The sequence below is a fragment of the Amblyraja radiata genome, chromosome 3 (assembly GCF_010909765.2).
Source record: "Amblyraja radiata isolate CabotCenter1 chromosome 3, sAmbRad1.1.pri, whole genome shotgun sequence".
Classification (NCBI taxonomy): Eukaryota; Metazoa; Chordata; class Chondrichthyes; order Rajiformes; family Rajidae; genus Amblyraja; species Amblyraja radiata.
In genome coordinates this window covers 115,035,617-115,058,329 of record NC_045958.1, presented here as the reverse complement: position 1 = coordinate 115,058,329, position 22,713 = coordinate 115,035,617, and the positions used below count along the sequence as shown (strand labels likewise).

At 43.4% G+C, this 22,713-nt stretch overlaps 2 protein-coding genes across 3 annotated transcripts in view; both read left to right on the top strand.

Annotated features, from left to right (window-relative positions):
• polk (DNA polymerase kappa) overlaps nucleotides 1-7,850 on the top strand; it is a 77,969-nt gene extending 70,119 nt beyond the window's left edge. For both annotated transcript variants that reach the window (XM_033018635.1, XM_033018634.1), the window contains exons 11-15: nucleotides 643-739; nucleotides 1,251-1,422; nucleotides 2,401-3,537; nucleotides 5,363-5,405; nucleotides 7,218-7,850. In XM_033018635.1, coding sequence (XP_032874526.1) covers nucleotides 643-739; nucleotides 1,251-1,422; nucleotides 2,401-3,537; nucleotides 5,363-5,405; nucleotides 7,218-7,302 — 1,534 coding nt within the window. In that variant the 3' untranslated portion in view covers nucleotides 7,303-7,850. The remainder of the gene's footprint in view (nucleotides 1-642; nucleotides 740-1,250; nucleotides 1,423-2,400; nucleotides 3,538-5,362; nucleotides 5,406-7,217) is intronic.
• Nucleotides 7,851-11,683: 3,833 nt separating this feature from the next.
• The window catches only part of ankdd1b (ankyrin repeat and death domain containing 1B), a 78,710-nt gene continuing 67,680 nt past the window's right edge, over nucleotides 11,684-22,713 (top strand). Inside the window, exon 1 of the mRNA XM_033018632.1 lies at nucleotides 11,684-11,987. Coding sequence (XP_032874523.1) covers nucleotides 11,918-11,987 — 70 coding nt within the window. The 5' untranslated portion in view covers nucleotides 11,684-11,917. The remainder of the gene's footprint in view (nucleotides 11,988-22,713) is intronic.

The following is a 22,713-nucleotide window of genomic DNA, read 5'->3' as shown; positions in this document are numbered from 1 at the left end:
GCAGAGAATTCCACAGAATCACAACTCTGGGTGAAAAATGTTTTCCTCGTCTCCGTTCTAAATGGCCTACCTCTTATTCTTAAACTGTCGCTCCTGGTTCTGGACTCTCCCAACATCAGGAACACATCAGCCTCCAGCGTGTCCAATCCCTGAATAATCTTATATGTTTCAATAAGATACCCTCTCATCCTTCTAAATTCCAGTGTATACAAGCCCAGTCGCTCCATTTTTTTCAGTCCCACCATCCCGGGAATTAACCTCGTGAACCTACGCTGCACTCCCTCAATAGCAATGCCCTTCCTCAAATTTGGAGACCAAAACTGCACACAATACTCCAGGTGTGGTCCCACCAGGACCCTGTACCTCTTTGCTCCTATACTCAACTCCCACATCTCCAAAGATGTACAAGTCTGTAGGTTAATTGGCTTGGTGTAAATGTCAAATTGTCCCTAGTGTGTGTAGGATAGTGTTAATGTGTGGGGATCCCTGGTCCGCACGGACTCAGTGGGCCGAAGGGCCTGTTTCCGCGCTGTACCTCTAAACTAAACTAAAATAAAAGCAGTTAATATCATCAAAATATCTCCACAGTACATTTTCTGATTTTAGCTCCTGTGTGAAGCAGAATTTATTTTTAAATTGTAGGACATTCAGTGAAATCAGCAAAGCTTCGGAGCAGTATGGCTTATGTCGCGAACTTTGTCATGATCTTGAGGAAGATCTTCAGAAAGAAGGACTAAAGGTACAGCTTCGTCCATTTTGTATATTTTTAGAAATCAAAATGTTTCTGAAGTTTTTTCTTCCTTTGGGCCATGTGTAAGTTATGGGTCTGTCCCACTTAGATGATTTTTCAGGCAACTACAGGCGACTAGTTTGTCGCCACATGTGGTCGCTGGGAGTAGTCTCCTCAGTCACGCAAAAATTCGTAGCGTCTTTCTGGTCTCCTCTAAATTTTCAACATGTTGAAAAGATTTTAGCACTAGTGGGTTTGATGCCAATGAGCGTAGCTTGACTTCTCCTGATGTAGGTGCTGTTGTAGGTTGTCGCCAGGATGACGTAGGTTGTCGCCGGTTTTTCGGCGATCTGCTACGACTATGGCAGTCGCCGGCAATTGTCTAAAAAATCGCCAAATGGGACAGGCTCATTAAATGTTTTACGGTGTAATTCACAAAAATAACGAACGCTACATGAAGTCTGCGTTCCTTGTATAAAGGATCTTCAAGGACTCAAAAATAATTCTTCTGAATTCTTAGGGAAAGACTGTAACTCTAAAATTGAAGAATATAAACTTTGAAGTGAAGACAAGAGCCTGCACAGTTCCAGCAACAGTTTCTAAGGAAGAAGAAATTTATGCTGTGGCATCTGAATTATTGAAGACTGAGATTGATGGCCTGCATCCTCAACCATTGAGACTCAGACTAATGGGTAATTTATGATATAAATCTCTGAATAAAGCTTTCAGTTTCAGATCGATATCTGTTCAGTTTAATAGCTACTTGCCACTCACTTTGACTTGGTAGTCTTTTTGTCCACTTTGAAGCGATGACGAAAGTTGACTATCATCAGTATAAAGCCGGGTGATGGGTGGGGAGAGAAATGAAGCAGGTATATCAACACTTTTTGTTTTTTTTTTTCCGTTTTTGTTTTTTTATCTCTTTAAGTTTTTACTTACTCACTCTTTGACTACACTCATTTGGTAGTTTAGGGGTTCTATTCTTACACATTCACTTTCTCTTCCACTTTCTTTCTTTATTGCTCTTTCTCTCTTTTCCTATTTCATCTTTGCTAAAATTAAAATGGAAGCTGTACAATAAATGTATTATGTCATATGCGGCAGTTTATGCTTTTGTACACTGCTTCCAATAAAAATATAAATAAATAATTTTTAAGAGCTCAGTGTAAAGCCCATTGCCCTTTCATTGGGTTCCACATGTTTTCATTTTCAAATCCCAGTCCCATAACTTGAGGGAGTAAAATGTACAGGAAGTTGTATATTGGCAATAAATGTGTGGATAACGAACTGTGAACTATTTTAATTTTATTTGGCACGAATTGTATCATTTCATATTTTTCTTGGATCATAGGAAGCCATAAGTCTTTCGTTAGCTGATAGATAGAGGCATTAGCTTGCTTCAACTTGCTTTTCCTGCTGTTAATTCTCTTTGATTAGAAAGATTTAGTGTCTGTATGGAGGCTGCTGGACATCCTTGTAGGGATTTGTAATAAACAATGGGGCCAATATGCTGCTTCATCTCACTGTTATTTGATGTCTTTTCATTTCTCTTCTTTTTAGCATGCTTTGTTAACAGGGCACAGAATACTCTTTTTTTTTAATTCTCACGGGAACTATTTGATATTAATACCACCAATGCACAATTTACGAATCGTTGTTTCTCTTGCAAGGTGTGCGGGTTTCTGGATTTGTCCAACAAGACGAGAAAAAATCTCACCAGAAAAGCATCGTCAACTTTTTCAACACGGGAAAATTGGAAAATCCAATTCGCAATTCTGATTCTGAGTGCGTAGATGTAAGGAACCAAGCAGAACTAGCAGAAACGTCCAAAAAGGAAAGTTTCTTCAATAAAAAGCGACAACAGAATGATCAGCAGTCCTTTTTCAGCCAAGTTCTTGCAGCCAAACAAGAAGAAAAGTGTAAAGCTGCCACCAACAGCCCAGCCTGTAGAATGGACGGGATGCAACTTCAGGAGAGTGGGCTGATTCCAGCATTAAAGGTTGCTAACAATTGTTCAAAGTGTTCCAAAAGACGAGACATATCAACTTCAGAGGGACTGGGGAAACAAATTGATCATTGTCAATGTGCAACAGAAGGGGAAGTTGATACTTCAAACACAAGCTGTACAATCAGGAGGGATGCATCGAACATAGATAATGATTTAAAAAATGAAAAAATAATGAATGTAAATGAACAAAAAGGAGCAGAATTTCAGGAGAGACCCCCAGAAATGTATCCGAGCACTACATTTGTAGATGTACTTGGAGGAATTGAAAGTAGCAGCTTTAATCTTGGATCAGCAGTTAAAAACAGCACCTGCCCAAGTGACCAGTCAGGCCACCCGACTCGTTTTGAAGATCGCATGCAGCTATCTAATAGCACAGCGAGAACTCCACAGCCCATTGAAGACGAGCCCATTTCAGATGAAGAGTTTTCACACCACAGCCATTTATCCAGTAAACTGTCTGGTACCTCGACTGGGGCAACACAGGGAAAGATGCAGTTTGGTTTAACTAACTCTAATACCAGCAGGTTAAATCAACCAGCGTTTGCACAACTCAACCCACCAATGCAGGGAGCTCAGCGACAGTCATTTGAGTCAAAGGCACATGTCAAATCATTGAAGCGGGGGCTGTCTTCCCATTCAGAAGAGACAACCGGACTGGTATGTCCGATTTGCGACATCAGGCAAGAAACATCTGATCTATCATTGTTCAACAGGCATGTTGACATCTGTCTAAACCAAGGGGTTATACAAGAGCTTACTGAAGGATCAATGCAACCAGTTTCCACTTCAATTGGAGGAGGTGAGCAATCACATTTTCATGCAATCAATTACAATGCTGAGACCTATATTCTGCACTCTGCACCTTTCCCTTTTCTCTACCTATCGAACTTGACGTGATTGTATTTACGCAGAGCAGTTTGGTTTAGCTTAGAGATACAGCGTGGAAACAGGCCCTTCGGCCCAACGAGTCCTCCCCGCACATTGTCACTATCCAACACACTAGGGACAATATATCATTTTTATCAAAATCAATTAACCTATAAACCATGTATAAACACTGCTGTTATTTCTACGTGGTGAAACCAAAATGTATAAAAATGGCCATTATTAAAATCTGACAATGTGCACTTTAACCACATGTGATTATTTTCTATTACAAATCTCAAATCGTGGAGTACAGAGGTCTTTGTCCCAAACATTACGGAGGGCACTGTAATTCCATTTGTTGCTCTGATGAAGAGCAACTGACTACTGACCAGGATTGAAGCCGTTATGTGCACACTATGGCCTTGTAGCATCAAAATTGTATATTTATATACCTGCAGGTTAGGTTAACATCACATTTGAAAGAGTTTTAAATCTGAATCATTACAATAAGGAAATAATTTTGTCAAAATAGAATTGTAGTTTGCACATTTCATATATACTTTCCAAAGTGCCACATTTGATTAGTAAGTGTGTGTCTTGATTAGTAAAAGTGTCATGGGGTTATGGGGAGAAGGCAAGAGAATGGGTTGAGAATGGGAAAAGATAGATCAGCCATGGTTGTATTGTGGAGTCGACTTGATGAGCTGAATGGCCTAATTCTGTTCCTGTAACTTAAAAACGAATGCACATTTCTGGATGTATTGTTAACGTGTTCTCTTAAGTGGGTCAGTTAACTTGAGGCTAACAATGTAGGTTGGGTTAAGCCCCGGTCCCACTTTCCCGAGTTACTCACGAATTCTCCCGAGTTTTCCCCTTGATTCAAACTCGGAGATGCCAGCCTCAGGTACTCATGGCTATTTTTTTTACTCGTGAACATTTTTCAACATGCTGAAAAAACGTCCCGACTTACCTGATGCCCCGAATACCTACGGCTGGCATTACGAGCAGCTACGAAATATCTACGGACTCGCTACGGACATTCTCCGAGTTTGAATCAAGGGGAAAACTCGGGAGAATTCGTGAGTAACTCGGGAAAGTGGGACAGGGGCTTTACTCTAGCATTTCCCAGAAGTACAGGTAACAATCTGCTTGCTGGCTCCCTAGTGCAGGTAAGGGAAATGTTGAGAGTTGTGATAACGGGTGTGATCCTGAGTTTGAGGTTCTCGAAACAATTGAATGTAAACTACACATTTGTCCCTAAGATAGACAGACCCTTCAGACTGAAGAAGGGTCTTGACCCAAAACGTCACCCACTCCTTCTCTCCAGAGATGCTGCCTGACCCACCCGCTGAGTTACTCCAGCATTTTGTGTCTATCTTCGGTGTAAACCAGCATCTGCAGTTCCTTCCTACACATTTGTTTCTAACCTCTGGTATAAAACCACACTGGGGCAACAAAATCTTTTCACTGTATCTTGCTACACAAGACAATAAGCTAAGCTGAATCTGAAACGCTGCTAAAAAAAACATTCTGGCTGCACAGCAACCAGTTACAATTGGGAAAGCCTTTTGCTACAACTGGACCTGTTAATCATCTGGGAGCTAACATCCCAAAGGAAAAACAGCTTTGATCTATGCCAGAATAAACAGTGTACTCCAGGGATATTAAGGGTGAATGTGACTTAATTCTTGTGATGTCATTTCTGCTTGTGGGGGAATTAAATGTCATTTGTTTGTTTTTATTGTTGGGTCCATTAGGATTTGGAAAGCAATCTTCAAATTCAATTGCTCGAACAAAAAGGTGAGATAATCGTGGTTACATTGAAATATTACTGTTTATGCATTGCAATAAAAATGTGTAGTCAATTACTTAGCACAGAGGCAGCCCATGTCCCTGGTGACTATCATGTTTCTATCTACGCCAATTCATTTTCACCTGCATCCCCACAAGTCCAACAAATCTCCTGCCAACCACCTACACTAGAGATAATTTACAGTAGCCATTTAACCTACCAGCCAATATGTCTTTGGCACAATGGAGGAATCCAGCACATTTAAGGGAAAGTGAGAGCATGCAAAATCCATAGGCAGCTTCCAAGCTAGGATCAGAGGTTGGGAGCCATGAAGTAGCAGTACAGTTACACAATGTACTATCTCTAATTATTTTTAATGGTAATTTAATTCATATTTGTAATAAAATATTTAATTCATATTCACTCCTAGCACTTGCAGATGTGCTATTTATCGCTTTTTTAAATGCTTTGGAGAATTTGGTAGGAATCTCTTGTGACATTGGCTAAATAATAATGCAGTTGGTTTCCAGTTTCAGGTGTTAAAAGATGGATTATTGTGAAAAGTGCCTTTTCCATATGAACAGAAGTCAAGAAGGTTGAGAGCTGACAGGGCAACGTTACGATAGACGCCAAATGCTGGCGTAACTCAGCGGGTCAGGCAGCATCTCTGGGGAGAAGGAACAGATGACGTTTCGGTTCGAGACCCCTCATCAGACCTGAAACATCACCTGTTGCCTGTCCCTCTGTGTTACTTCAGCATTTTGTGTCTATCTTCGGTGTAAACCAGCATCTGCAGTTCCCTCTTACAGGGCAACATTAAAGATGATCATGCCTGGTGCTCACACACTTGCACTGTGATCATCTTTGTTTGCACATCCAGCAAGTTAATCTTTGGTGTTCCTGTTGATGACGTTAATTAAATGCAACGCTGGTCAGCGGCACTAGGCTAAAATAAAATTGTCTTGCCTCAGTTTCTAAGGTCCAAGTATAGTCTTCAACTGAATTGTCAACCAATATATAAATTTGTTTTACACAAGCTTGAACATAAACAACTCTAGAAGTTTGCTTTACATGGAATTGTGGATAAGTGTTTGTTTATCGATCAGCTATCCTATATCATTCTTTAAAGAATATATAAAATTACATGATCAAAGAATGATATTTTTTATCATACCCTCTTGTGTTTCCCCAATGCAATTCATAAGTCTGTCATAGGAGCAGAATTTGGCCATTCGGCCCTTTGAGTCTACTGATAGCTCATAACTGATTTATCTTTCCCTCTCAACCCCATTCTCCTACCTTCTCCCCATAACCCTTGACACCCTTACTAATCAAGCATTAGTCTCCATCTTAAAAATACCCAATGACTTGGACTCCACAGTTGTCTGTGGCAATGAGCATTTTAATATGCATCTTATCCCATTGTATTTTAAAGAATAGTCGTGTACATTTGTGCCACCACTTGATAAATTGAAAATCAAGCTGAACTCAAGAGAGAGTTAGATTTAGCTCTTAGAGCTATGGGAATCAAGGGATATGGGGGGGAAAAAGCCGTAACGGGGTACTGATTTTGGATGATCAGCCATGATAATATTGAATGGCGGTGCTGGCTCGAAGGGTCAAATGGCCTACTTCTGCACCTATTTTCTATGTTTCTATGTAACATGCACATTCTTGTTATTGTATTCTATTCATCCTTGCTTGGAAACCCTAGTACAATCTTAAATCAAAGAAAACTTATTTGAGCTATCTCTTACAATTGTCTCCCACGGTCTTGTTTTTTTGTAAATGACACTTATTTAATATTTACTTGTTTTCAGGACTGGATCTACAGCCCAACAACCAATAACCAAGAAAGCAAGGTGTAATACTTCCACAAACACAATTGACAGATTTTTTAAATGAATGGTCTCAATCTAACAAATAATTAATTTTGAATGGCCGACGTTACAAAGCCCCATTTGACATCTAGCACTTTGGTTATATATATATTCTGTAAATTCCACTGGAATGGTGATTTTATCTTTGATTAGTTTGCTAAAGAGTAGTTTCTCACATAGCCAATCCATGCACTAGATGTGAAGAAATCATACCTGTTACCAGTAATATATTAATGTTATCTATTGAATTTACTAGTAAATGATATTTAATGGTTTCATTTTTAACAAGTATCAGTGCACATTTTGTAATAAAGAACACAGTTGGGTACTTAAATCATGTGATATACAAAAAAAGTAAAGGAAGTCTATATTATAGTAATATATTCAGTTCTTTAAGTATGTTTAGTCTGATTTATTGTTCATATTTTAAGCTATTTATGGAAAGATGTAAATCTGTACTCATTGAGTTACTTTATTAAACGCTGGAAGTATTGCTATTGGTGAACATTACTTTGCAGTTGACATGAGATGTGCTTCTGATCAGTTTTACTCAAATATACTGCTATTATCTATTACAATCCACATTACATGCTATTTTATGCTTAGGTCTTCTGGATCTGTTTGAACGCACCTTGTCATCCGGTCAAATATTTAATACTATTTATGTGATATTTATTTCTGTAACGTGTATTTGTAAGCAGGAAAAGATACAAAGTGCTGGACTCAGCAGGTCAGGCAGCATCCCTGGAGAGGTGACATTTGTGGATAGGTGACATTTCGGTTCGGGAGTTGTCTTTAGACTGAAGACCAATATATAAAGAAACATGGAAAATAGGTGCAGTGGTCGGCCATTCGGATCTTCGAGCCAGCACCCCAATCAATATGATCATGGCTGATCATCCAAAACCCTGTTCCTGCTTTCTCCCCATATCCCTTGATTCCGTTAGCCCTAAGAGATAAATCTAACTCTTTCTTGATATCCAGTTCTTTAAATTTGTTCAACCTGATTTATTGTTCATAAGGCTGAGTTATTCCAGCACTTTGTTTTATTTTGGTAAATCAGCATCTGTAGTACATTATTTCTACATGTCTATCATACTGAGAGAAGCTCTTTAATAAACCAACTACTTGCAGTATTAGTTCAGGTTCAATGCATTAGTTAGCTCAATGTGGTGAGGGACATTTGCTTCCCCCGTATGAATGAGCACCACATTTTTTATGGGTGTTTGCCAACCAGGGTGATCCAATGCTTGTTGTTCCCATGGTGTGTATCAATATTGAAACTCTTCAAGGATGTTCTAATGAGTTTTTGAATCTTAAATGAATCAAGGACATGTCCCACTCCTCCCTGCTGTCCGATTCACCTCAATCCTAGTTTGGACATTGGACTTTGTCCATGGAACTGAAGAGCTACAATGCTGGCAATTATATTCTGCACTTTGTATCTTTCCCCGTGTTCTATCTATAGGCACTTGATTTTGACTTGATTGTATTTATAGATAGTACTATCTAATCTGATTGGGTAGCATGCAAAACAAAGCTTTTCACTGGCGCAGCAGTAGAGTTGCTGCCTTTACAGCACCAGAGATCTGAGTTCGATCCTGACTATGGGTGCTGTCTGTACAGATTTTGTACATTCTCCCCGTGACCTGCGTGGGTTTTTCAAGGATCTCCTGTTTCCTCCTGCACTCCAAATATGTACAGGTTTGTAAGTTAATTGGCCAACTATAAATGTAAATTGTCCCTAGTGTATGGAGGATTGTGTTCATGTGCGGGGATCGCTGGTCGGCGCGGACTCGGTGGGCCGAAGGGCCTATTTCCGCGCTGTATCTCTAAACTAAACTATACAATGGTACAGGAAAGAACTGCAGATGCTGGTTTAAATCGCTGGAGTAACAAAATGCTGGAGTAACTCAACGGGACAGGCAGCATCTCTGGAGAGAAAGAATGGGTGACATTTCGGGTCGAGAACCTTCTTCAGACTGATCATGTACCATGGTCCATGTGACCATAACAAGCCTAGACCTCTTTTACCGTCCATCATGTGATCGTTTGCAGACAAAAATGCTGGAGAAACTCAGCGGGTGAGGCAGCATCTATGGAGCGAAGGAAATAGGCAACGTGCTGGGTCGAGACCCTTCTTCAGACTGATGTGAGGGTGGAGGGGGCGGGAAGAAGAAAGGAAGAGGCGGAGACAGTGGGCAGAGGGAGAGCTGAGAAGGGGAGGAGAAAGCAGGGATTACCTGAAATTAGAGAAGTAATTGTTCAGACCGCTGGGGTGCAAACTGCCCAAGCGAAATATGAGGTGCTATTTGCCTATTTCCTTCGCTCCATAGATGCTGCCTCACCTGCTGAGTTTCTCCAGCATTTTTGTCTACCTTCGATTTTCCAGCATCTGCAGTTCCTTCTTAAACATGTGATCGTTTGCCCTCGGTCAGCTCTCCATGGAGTAACTGCTTTGATGTACTATCATCACACATTCTTCTGACATGTCCTGCTCACCTGATCTGTGATTCTTTCAACGACGTGTGGATGCTGGAGATCGCAATAGTGTTGCCTTCTTGTGCCCTGGCTGTGTGACACAAATATTGTGATAAGAGTTGGTGGGATATGTGATGTTTGGACAATTAATCATGCATTAATATTTCTGGGTAAAATAGGCCTTGACATTTTTCATCCATAAATTAATTGATACAGTTTGAAATGTATCTTTTATTCTTCTCTATGTAATCACACCTTCTGTAAAAAACATATTCTTTCCTGGAGTATGTTGGAAGATAAAGATTTCTTGCATTGCACTTGGAACCACACAGACTGAATTTGAAGCAACATATTTGGTTTCTGAAACTTTGGAATAAACAGTCGGGAACACCCTGCCAAGCTTCACCCCGTTTGAGTTCTCATGGGATTTCTTTGATCGATCATCTACAATAGGTAATATGTATCCATATAATGTAAATGGCTCAATTGTAATGATGTATTGTCTTTCCACTGACTGGATAGCATACAACAAAGGCTTTTCACTGTACCTCGGTACACGTGACAATAAACTAAACTGAACTTGTGCAAACCATTGTCCAAACTGAGGAGTTGCTGGCTCTCTTAAGCCCCTATCCCACTTAGGAGACCTAAACAGCAACCCCTGGTAACCTTGCCTGCTACCCAAGGTTTCCATGAGGTCACCGGAGGTTTTGGTCACTCTCCCTAATGGTCGAAAGTGGTTTCCGCGTGGTCGAGGCTTCATTTAGGTTGCTGCTATTTTTTCATCATGTTTAAAACCGGCCTCGACTAAAAATAGATTGCCGTTTTAAAAATCGATAATTTTTTAGTCGCAGGTCTAGTCGAAGCCGGTTTTCTTCATAGTCGAGGAAGGTTTTCAACATATGCATGGGAGGTGGTCGGAGGTTGCAGGTCACGTCGACCTTGATTTTTTTTTGGGTGGCCGCGAGGTCACCAGAGGTTGCTGTTTAGGTCTCCTAAGTGGGACGGGGCTTTATTAGACTGAATTTAGGACCCATGAATTGGGGATTCAAAGCAAGATGCAGACTATTCCCAGGCATGGATTTTGTCAAGATTACTTGGTTCAAGGCTATTAAATCAAAATGTTGAACTTTTGAGTCTGAGTCTCCATCTTTATCTTTATTGCTATTGAGGGAGTGCAGTGTAGGTTCACTAGGTTAATTCCCGGGAGGACAGGACTGACATGTTGAAAGAATGGTTCGACTGGACTTGTATTCATTGGAATTTAGAAGGATGAGAGGGTATCGTAGAAACATTTTACATTCTTAAAGGATTGGACAGGCTAGATGCAGGAAAAATGTTCCCGGTGTTGGGGGAGTCCAGAACCAGGGGTCACAGTTTAAGAATAAGGGGTAGGCCATTTAGGACTGAGATGAGGAAAAACGTTTTCACCCAGAGAGTTGTGAATCTGTGGAATTCTCTGCCACAGAAGCCAGTGTTGGCCAATTCACTGGATGTTTTCAAGAGAGTTAGGTTTAGCTCTTAGGGCTAAACGAATCCACGGGATATGGAGGAAAAAGCAGGAACGGGATACTGATTTTAGATGATCAGCCATTATCATATTGAATGGCGGTGCTGGGACGAAGGGCCGAATGACCTACTCCTGCACCTATTTTCTTTGAGTACGGACCCGGGACCGCCAATGCCTTAACCCAATCATCACCCTGGTAAACCCCTTCTAACGCCAGCACATTAGGTCGAATATTTGCTTCTACGAGACACTGGTAGAAGAAAATTGAAGACCTCTCTTCCATCTATTAGTGAGTTACCATCACCACCCAATTTTCCAATACCCTGGAGATGCGGCCCTGGGTTATGTGCAATACCAAGGTGAAATGAACAAGATATTGACGGGAAAGGTCGAACTGACGTTTGCAGCCGCGCCCGCGGGTGTTTCCTGAACCAAAACAACCAGCCGGGAAAACAGGTTCCAACGCTGCCCATGTTGTTGCAATCCTGCGGTCGAGCAGAACGTTTTACTCTGGTTATTTTTCTTTTTGGCGATGGATTAAGACGAGACCCAACTCATTGGGAAAGACAACTCTATCTTAAATTTGAAAGCGATCACACATACGGCGTTCAAATTCATCCAGTTGCTTTGGGGATCTGGAGCTGGAAACATGAAAGACGTGACCGACAAAAGCTTCAACGCTGTTACCTCGAGCGACGAGAAGTCCGATTTAGATATACGTGAGTAGATCAGGTCGATGTCCCCGGAGATATAGTGGGGACGCGGGAGTGTGGGGAGCATTCGGATCCTCAGCGGTTCATTGAGATCAATCAGTCCTAAAGTATTTCAGATCAGTTTTTTTTTTACACGATTTAACAACCAACTAGAAATACATCCAACACATGAGCCCATTTAGAAAGCGATAAAACAAGCACCTGTGTCGCAAAGAAAATGACACAAAGTCGTGTGTAGGAAGGAACTGCAGATGCTAACTTATACTAAAGATAGTCACGAAAAGCTGGAGTAACTCAGCGGGACAGGCAACATCTGTGGCGAGAAGGAATGAATGGGTGACGCTTCGGGTCGAGACCCTTCAAGACACAAATGCTGTGGTAACTTCAGCGGGTTGCTCCAGCACTTTTTTTAGAAACCAGCATCTGCAGTTCCTTGTTTCTACATCTGTATGGCAGTTTTAACGATCTTCGGATGTTTTAAAGAACTCGATGCTGGTAGTTTGGGCAGATGCTGGTTTACACCGAAGAGTGTAAGTAGTAAACATTGCCCAGTCCATCATCGGCTCTGACCTTCCTTCCATCGAGGGGATTTATCGCAGTCGCTGCCTCAAAAAGGCTGGCAGTATCATCAAAGACCCACACCATCCTGGCCACACACTCATCTCCCTGCTACCTTCAGGTAGAAGGTACATGAACCTGAAGACTGCAACAACCAGGTTCAGGAATAGCTACTTCCCCACAGCCATCAGGCTATTAAACCTGGCTCGGACAAAAATCCGATTATTAATAACCCATTTTCTGTTATTTGCACTTTATCAGTTTATTTATTCATGTGTGTATATATTTATACTATGGTATATGGACACACTTATCTGTTTTGTAGTAAATGCCTACTATGTTCTGTGTGCTGAAGCAAAGCAAGAATTTAATTGTCCTATACAGGGACACATGTCAATAAACTCACTTGAACTTGAACTTGAGATAGACACGAAATGCTGGTGTATCTCAGCGGGACAGGGAGCATCTCTGGAGAGAAGGAATGGGTGACGTTACAAATTTGATTCTACGCTGGTTGAGGACTAAGTATTGGTGAAGGCAAGTACGCTATGGGATTAGTACACATTCAAAATGACAATGAAACAGTGTCATAGAGTATTAGAGTGATAATACAGTGTGGAAGCAGGCCCTTCGGCCCAACATGTCCACACCGGCCAACATGTCCCAGCTACACTAGTCGGTTGCTGTGTTGGAGAAATAGGAAAAGTGTGATTATTTACTTTGAGAGGAAGAATAAGGCAAAAGCATTATACTCTTGAAATGGTGTAGAAAACAATCTAATTATATTGGTGTGTGAAACAAAGTTGTGTGGGTGTAACTAGCGTTGAGGAAATATATGTTGGGGTTTATTAAAAATAAGTAGAAATAGGGCAAAAGAATATTAGTTTAGATATGACATTGTGGGGATTACTGAGACGTGGCTGCAGGAAGATCGGGCATGGAAACTTAATATTCAGGATTATAGATCCTATAGAAAGGACAGGCAGGTGGGCAGAGGAGGGGGGTAGCTCTGCTGGTGAGGGAGAGAATTCAGTCCCTTGCGAGGGAAGACATAGGGACTGACGAGGTAGAGTCATTGTGGATTGAGTTGAGGAATTGCAAAGGCAAGAAGACACTAATTGGTGTTATCTACAGACCCCCAAATAGTATTCCGGATGTAGGGTGTAAGTTGCAGCAGGAGTTAAAACTGGCATGTAACAAAGGTAATGCCACTGTGGTGATGGGGGATTTCAATGTGCAGGTAGACTGGGAAAATCAGGTTGGTTCAGGATCCCAAGAAAGAGAGTTTGTAGAATGCCTCCGAGATGGATTCTTAGAGCAGCTTGTAATGGAGCCGACCAGAGAAAAGGCAATTCTGGATTTAATGTTGTCCAATGAACCGGATTTGATAATAGAACTAAAGGTAAAGGAACCGCTTGGAGGAAGTGATCATAATATGATTAGTTTTAATCTGCAATTTGAGAAGGAGAAGGTTAAATCGAAAGTGTCAGTGATGCAGTTGAACAAAGGGGACTATGAAGGCATGAGAGGGGAGCTGGCCAAGGTAGACTGGAAAGGGATCCTAGCAGGAATGACGGTGGAACAGCAATGGCAGGAATTTCTGGACATAATCTGTCAAAGTATTGAGTATAGAAGTTGGGAGGTCATTTAAGCAGTTGTATAAGACTTGGTGAGACCGCACTTAGAATATTGTGTTCAGTTCTGGGCACCATGTTATAGGAAAGATATTGTCAGGCTTGAATGGGATCAGAAAAAAATTACGAGGATGTTGCCAGGACTAGAGGGTGTGAGCTATAGGGAGAGGTTGAGTAGGCTGGGTCTCTATTCCATGGAGCGTAGGAGGATGAGAAGAGATCTTATGGAAGTGTACAAAATCATGAGAGGAATAGGTTGGGTAGATCCACAGAGTCTTTTACCCAGAGTAGGGAAATCGGGGACCAGAGGACATAGGTTCAAGGTGACGGGGAAAAGATTTAATAGGTATCTGAGGGGTAGTTACCACATAGAGTGGAACAAGTTGCCAGACACACACAACTGACTCACTTCATCCACTTCACCACTAACTTCCATCCGGCACTCAAATACACCTGGATCATTTCCGACATTTCCCTACCATTCCTTGACCTCACTATCTCCATCGCAGGTGATAGACTTCTGACCGACATCCACTATAAACCTACTTACTCCCATGGCTATCTGGACTACACTTCTTCCCACCCTGCTCCTGTAAGGACTCCATGCCCTACTCCCAATTCCTCCGTCTATGCCGCATCTGCTCCCAGGATGAGGTGTTCCACACCAGGGCATCTGAAATGTCCTCATTCTTGATGGAACGGGGGTTCTCCTCCTCCACCATAGATGAGGCTCGCACCAGGGTCTCTTCCATACCCCGCAACACTGCTCTCTCTCCCCATCCCCGCACTCGCAACAAGGGCAGAGTCCCCCTGGTCCTCACCTTTCACCCCACCAGCCATCACATACAACAAGTAATCCTCCGTCAGTTTCGCCACCTCCAACGTGACCCCACCACTCGCCACATCTTCCCATCTCCCCCCATGTCTGCCTTCCGCAAAGACCGTTCCCTCCGTAACTCCCTTGTCAATTCTTCCCTTCCCTCCCATACCACCCCCTCCCCGGGCACTTTCCGTTGCAACCGCAAGAGATGCAACACTTGTCCCTTTACCTCCCCCCTCGACTCCATTCAAGGACCCAAGCAGTCGTTCCAGGTGCGACAGAGGTTTACCTGCATCTCCTCCAACCTCATCTATTGCATCCGCTGCTCTAGATGTCAGCTGATCTACATCGGTGAGACCAAGCGGAGGCTTGGCGATCGTTTCGCCGAACACCTCCGCTCAGTCCGCAATAACCAACCTGACCTCCCGGTGGCTCAGCACTTCAACTCCCTCTCCCATTCCGTATCCGATCTCTCTGTCCTAGGTCTCCTCCATGGCCAAAGTGAGCAACACCGGAAATTGGAGGAACAGCACCTCATATTTTGCTTGGGGAGTCTGCATCCTGGGGGCATGAACATTGAATTCTCCCAATTTTGTTAGTCCTTGCTGCCTCCTCCCCTTCCTCAGCCCTCGGGCTGTCTCCTCCCATCCCTCAGCCCTCGGGCTCCTCCTCATTTTTCCTTTCTTCTCCCCACCCCCCATCAGTCTGAAGAAGGGTTTCGGCCTGAAACGTTGCCTATTTCCTTCGCTCCATAGATGCTGCTGCACCCGCTGAGTTTCTCCAGCATTTTTGTGTACCTTCGATTTTCAAGCATTTGCAGTTCCTTCTTAAACAACAAGCTGCCAGAGGAGGTAGTTGTGGCTGGGACTATCCCATTGTTTAAGAAACAGTTGGACAGGTACATGGATAGGACAGGTTTGGAGGGTTATGGACCAAGTGCAGGCAAGTGGGACAAGGGTAGCTGGGACATTGTTGGCCAGTGTGGGCGAGTTGGGCTGAAGGGCCTGTTTCCACACTGTATTGGTCTGTGACTCCATGACTAAGTGATAGATGGATACAAAGAGGGGAAGTTTGGTTGGCAGATGGGTGGAGTAAGTGACAATAGCTAGAGGTGGAAAGGAGACAAAGGGTATCAGATGAGGAGGAAGAGGAGTGAAATGTAAAGCTAGAGTGGAAGGGGACCAGAGAAAGGGAAGGGGAGAGGGAGATAAAGGGGAAATGAGGGACGGGGATGGGAGATGAGTGTACGAGGAAGGAGGAGGGAGCGGGGGGTGGATAATGGTGGGAGAACTGGGTGCACATTGAGTGGGGTGGGGGGTACACAAGAGCATGAGAGGGGGTATGGGGATATTATTTGAAATTGGTGAACTCAATCTGCATACTTTCATTCGTAAGCTACCCAACAGTGCACCACTCACTTAGTACAAATGTACCCAAACCAGATCATGTTAACCGAAGATAGACACAAAATGCTGGAGTAACTCAGCGGGACAGGCAGCATCTCTGGAGAGAAGGAATGGGTGACGTTTCGGGTCGAGATTGGGTCTGAAGAAGGGTCTCGACCCGAAACGTCACCCGTCCCTTCTCTCCAGAGATGCTGCCTGTCCCGTCGAGTTACTCCAGCATTTTGTGTCCATTTTCGGTTTAAACCAGCATCTGCTGTTCCTTCCTAATGGCAATGGACAACCGACTATGAGTATCAAATGCAGATGTGGAAAGGTTTGTAAGAACAGCCGAGGCCTGAAGATACACCAGACCCGGTGGAAGTGTTTGGAGGGACAGGGAGTGTCACAACGCACAGGTATTTTACCTGGTGAGACGCAGGAGGAGCCGGGCCCGGAATCACCCCATAGAGCCCGAAGCCTCCAAGTGGCCCAACTAGTACCTCGGAACAGTTCTCCAGAGAAGGTTCGAGTCAAATGGCCTCAGGCCTGCAAGACGGCAGTCTGGCATCAGTTCGACAAGGACGTCGCCAAATATGAAGAGCTGGTCATAGACTGCCGCAAGCAGGGCTGGAAGGCAAGGTGTATGCCCATCGAGGTTGGCCGCAGAGGTTTTGCTGGGCAATCGCTCTACAAAGCCTTGAGTGCACTGGGCATAAACGGAGTGGCGAGGAGAAAGGCCATCAAGAACACCGCAGAGGCAGCGGAGAAGGCCTCGAGATGGCTCTGGATCAGGAGAGAAGGTCCATGGGGAGGAGCGAATGCCACCTGAACACAAGTCGTGGTCTGATCAACCACGGCTGGGTCGCCTGGGTGAGGGTGTCTGATGTTGAAAGACCCGAAACACCCCATGACCCCAGGTTCCATCACTGATGATGTGTTCAGGAGCATCTATCGATGTATTTGTATCAATCCTACACTCCAGATCATGTTAAACTCAGGAGTTCATTCTTCCAACTCCCCAGCAAGGACATTTCTTCTATGCCAAGACTAACAGATAATGCATGTCTGTAGAAACATTAAAACCCGGAGCAGGAATAGGCCATCACCTGTTTAGATTAGCATACCCGACATAACTTCCACCATGTTCACCCTGATTTTAATGACTTAAAATGTTTTGTGTATTTTTTGTTTTTTTTGTTTTTTGTTTTTAATCAACTTGATTTTAATATTGATAAATGTATTGTGATTTTATGTCCTGTAAGGTGTCCTTGGGTGTCCAGAAAGGCGCCAGCAAATAAAATGCATTATTATTATTATTATTATCAGTCGGCTCCACCATCTAACATCATCATGGTTAGTCACAGGCTATGGAGTCATACAAGGTCCACTTCCATATCTTATTGTTGACTCTCCATATTCCTTCTTCACTTTAACTTTAAATATATATCTAGCCTTTTGAGATGTTTAGTGACTGCATTTCCATTGTTTTCAGTGATGGAGAATTCCGCAATCTGATCGGTCTTGATGAGTAAAAGGGTGTTTCGGGCCAAAGATTACCTGTGTGGAGTTCACACATTTTCCCAGTGGCCGTATGAGTTTCTCCACTTTCCTCCCACATCCCAAAGATGTTGAGTTGACTGGCCACTGTAAATAGGAAAGTGAGGTGAATACAATAAGTTGGGTGGGGTAGGATAGACACTTAGAAAAAATAGGTACAGGTGTAGGCCATTCAGCCCATTGAGCCAGCAACACTATTCAACATGAACATGGCCGATCATCTAAAATTAGTTCCCCGTTCCTGCTATGTTCCCATATTCCTTGATTCCTTTAGCCCTAAGAGCTAAATCTAACTCACTCTTGAAAACATCCAGTGAATTAGCCTCCACTGCCTTCTGTGGCAGAGAATTCCACAGATTCACAACCCCCTGTGTGAAAATGTTTTTACTCACTTCAGTCCTAAATGGCCTACACCTTATTCTTAAACTGTCACCCCTGGTTCTGATCTCCCCCAACATGGGGAACATTTTTCTTGCATCTACCCTGTCCAATCCCTTAAGAATTTTATATGTTTCCATAAGATCTCCTCTCATCCTTCTAAATTCCAATGAATACAAGCCCAGCCGACCCATTCTTTTATCATATGTCAGTCCCCCCATCCCCGGAATTAACCTGGTGAACCTACACTGCACTCCGTCAATAGCAAGAATGTCCTTCCTCAAATTAGGAGACCAAAATTGCACACAATACTCCAGGTGTGGTCTCAAATCCTCTCGCAATGAAGGACAACATACCATTAGCTTTCTTCACTGCATGTTGTACCTGCATGCTTACTTTCAGTGACTGATGTACAAGGACACCCAGATCTTGTTGCACCTCCCCTTTTCCTAATCTGACACCATTCAGATAATAATCTGTCTTCCTGTTCTTGCCACCAAAGTGGATCACCTCACATTTATCCACATTCATCATCTTCATCGGCAGTCACTCAAAACGAGTATGACTGTCCTCTCATGGAGGACACCAGTGCGTGACTTTGTTTAACGTGGGGAGACTGGTGCACAGACAGCCAACACACGGTACTTGACAGATATAGGTCAGAATCTAGTGGCATGGAATCCAATCCCTTTTCTGCTGCAGCCTTCATCCGCCTTCCCAGCCGTTGTGACTCTCCACTAAAGTCAGCCATCATCCTCCACCTGTTCCGCCGTTGAGGTCTTGGTTGGATTACTCTTTGTCAGAGATCTCCCCCTTGACCTTACCGCCATGGGTGACCCTACCAGGAACATAGCTCCAAACGGCATCGCTCTCAGGATCTCAGGACCACACAAGCTTCTCCACCACGACAAGGTGACAATCCATGGAGAAGATCCACATTATGCTGCATCTGCCATGCATCTGCCCACTTACCCAACCTATCCAAGTCACCCTGCAGCCTCAGAGCATCCTCCTCGCAGCTCACACTGCCAACCAGCTTTGTGTCATCCGCAAACTTGGAGATGTTACATTTGATTTCCTCGTCTAAATCGTTAATATATATTGTAAATAACTGAGGTCCCAGCAATGAGCTTTGCGGAACCCCACTAGTCCCTGCAAATGGTGCAAATGGGTTTCCTGAGTCGGCATAGACACGATGGGCCGAAGGGCCTGTTTCATTGCTGTATATCTCTATGATTTACTTTTCCTCTTACAATTTAAATTAATTTAGGCCTTCCCAATATCTCGTCATGCACCTGCCCTGTCATCACAGAAATCAGTGCAGTAAACTTTCATTGCACCCCTTACTCAGATGAGGATATAAAAATTGCACATAAAACTCAAGACTGGATCTCCCCGTGGCATTGTGCAGCTTCATCAAAGCATCCTTGCTGCTGCATCCAAATCCTTGTGACATTAAGGCCAAAGTGCCATTTGTCTTCATAACCGCTTTCTATGTATGAGTCTGATGAAGGGTCTCGACCCAGAAAGCCAGCTATTCCTGTTCGTCAGAGATGCTGCTTGACCCGCTGAGGGACGCCAGCTTCCTGTCTATCTTTGCTTTAAACCACCATCTGCAATTCCTTCCTGCACATGTTATGCATGAGGACTTGCTTTTAGCGATTCGTGTGCAAGGACATCATGGTCCCTCTGCACCTTCCTCTCTCCTAATCTATCGCCATCCAGATGGAGATCTTTGTGTTTTGAGAACCAAGTGTTCCTGCAGCAGGTTGTTTTGTATTGAAGGTTCCAGCATGTGTAATCACTTTGTTCTCATCCCTGATGCTTATCCACGTTAAGATGTATCAGCTATATCTTTGTGCCAACTCTATTAATGACACTGGAACTTCTTTGCATCCTCCTCACAACTCACGTTGCAAACTCAGAGAAGTCTCATTTAGTTCACTCTTTCAAAAATAACATAGAACGGGTACAGGACAGGAATGGGTCCTTTGGCCCACAATGAAGAACAGAGGACAAAGAAAGACGAGTAAATTCGGAACAAAGAACGGTTCCAACCCAAAACGTCACAGAATCTTCTCCTCCAGAGATGCTGCCTGATCCGCTGAGTTACTCCAGCTTTTTGTGTCTATCTTCAGCCAACAATGTTTGTGCCGAACATAATGCCAAGTTAAGCTGATCTCATCTGCTTGTACGTGGGCCGTATCCTTCTGTGTAGACACAAAATGCTGGAGTAACTCAGCGGGACAGGCAGCATCTCTGGAGAGAAGGAGTGGGTGTAGTTTCTGTTCGAGACCCATCCATATCCCTCTATTCCCCGCACTTCTATGTGCCTTCCTAAAAGCCTCTTGAGCACCACTATTGTATCAGCAAACATAGAAAAATATAGAAAAACATAGAAAATAGGTGCAGGAGAAGGCCATTCGGCCCTTCGAGCCAGCACCGCCATTCTTTGTGATCATGGCCAATCGTCCCCTATCAATAACCCGTGCCTGCCTTCTCCCCATATCCCTTGACTCCACTAGCCCCTAGAGCTCTATCTAACTTTCTCTTAAATCTATCCAGTGACTTGGCCTCCACTGCCCTCTGTGGCAGGGAATTCCATAAATTCACAACTCTCTGGGTGAAAAGGTTTTTTCTCACCTCAGTCTTAAATGACCTCCCCTTTATTCTAAGACTGTGGCCCCTGGTTCTGGACTCGCCCAACATTGGGAACATTTTTCCTGCATCTAGCTTGTCCAGTCCTTTTATAATGTTATGTGTTTCTCTAAGATTCCCCCTCATCCTTCTTAACTCCAGTGAATACAAGCCCAGTCTTTTCAATCTTTCCTCATATGACAGTCCCGCCATCCCAGGGATCAATCTCGTGAACCTACGTTGCACTGCCTCATTTAACTAATTAATATATATTGTGAATGATTGGGTCCCAAGCATTGATACCTGTGACACCCAGTACTCACAGCCTGTCAACTGAAAACATAACCCTTTATTCCTACTCCCTACTTCCCGTGATAACCAACTTTCCATCTGAGCCTCTCATCAAAATCCTTCAGACAGTACCCATACAGTCTAAAGAGGTAGTAGGTTATACTAATGTGTAGGTTATTTGTAGTCTAAAGGTGAGTTCTCATTTAAAAATGGGGCGGCACAGTGTCGCAGCGGTAGAGTTGCTGCCTTACAGCGCCAGAGACTCGGGTTCGATCCTAACTATGGGGAGCTGTCTGTGCGGAGTTTGTACGTTCCCCCTGTGACTGTGTGGGTTTTCTCCGGGTGCTCCGGTTTCCTCCCACGCTCCAAAGACATTCAGGATTGTAGGTTAATCGGCTTTGGTGAATTTGTAAATTGTTCCTAGTGTGCTGGTGTACAGGATGATCACTGGTCGGTGCGGACCCGGTGGGCAAACGGGACTGTTTCCGAGCTGTATCTCTAAAGTCTAAAGTCCACCACATCCACTGGTTCTCCATTATCTATTCCAGGTCTAGGTTTGGGTTAATTATTCTCAAGGCACAATGAAAAGCTTTGTATTGCATGCTATCCAAACACATTCGGTACCAAAAAACAAGTTAAACTCCAGTACAATAGATACTTGAAGGAGAAGATACAGAGTGCTGGTTACATCCTCACTACAACTCCACCAGATTTGTTAAGCATGACTTCCATTTCGTAAACCCATGCTGTTTTTGTTTAATTCCTATGGTTACCATGTAAGGGTGCCTTATAATCTGAGTTTATAGCCAGTGTTTGGCACCGTGTAATTATGAGATTAGGCTGGGCTTGTTTTCTTTAGAAACAGAATTCATACAAGTTAAGTCAAGTTTATTCGTCACATACACATACGAGATGTGCAGTGAAATGAAAAGTGGCAACGCTCGCGGACTTTGTGCACAAAAACAAACAAACAAACAAACAAACTACAAACGCTGAAATTATTCAGCGCAATGATGAGTAACCAAGACAGGGTGAGGAGGAAGAACTGACTCAGCAGAGGAGTTAATAACAATGTGTCATAGACTTAAGGGAATAAGTAGGGATGATCAGCCATGATCACATTGAATGGCGGTGCTGGCTTGAAGGGCCGAATGGCCTACTCCTGCACCTATTGTCTATTGTCTATTAAGGAATTGGGGAAAACACAGTGCTCAAAATGTGGTGGAGGTCTTGAACTCCAGAGCCCAATAGAGACAGATACATATTATGTTAAAAATAAAACCTGGAGGTGTACTGGACAAGCTCTAACCTACAACACAATTCATTCACAACCGGGACGTTCATAACTTCATAAGTGATAGGAGCACAATTAGGCCATTTGGCGCATCAAGTCTACTATGTCATTCAATCATGGCTGATCTATCTCTCCCTCTCAACCTCATTCTTCTGCCTTCTCCCCATAACCCCGACAC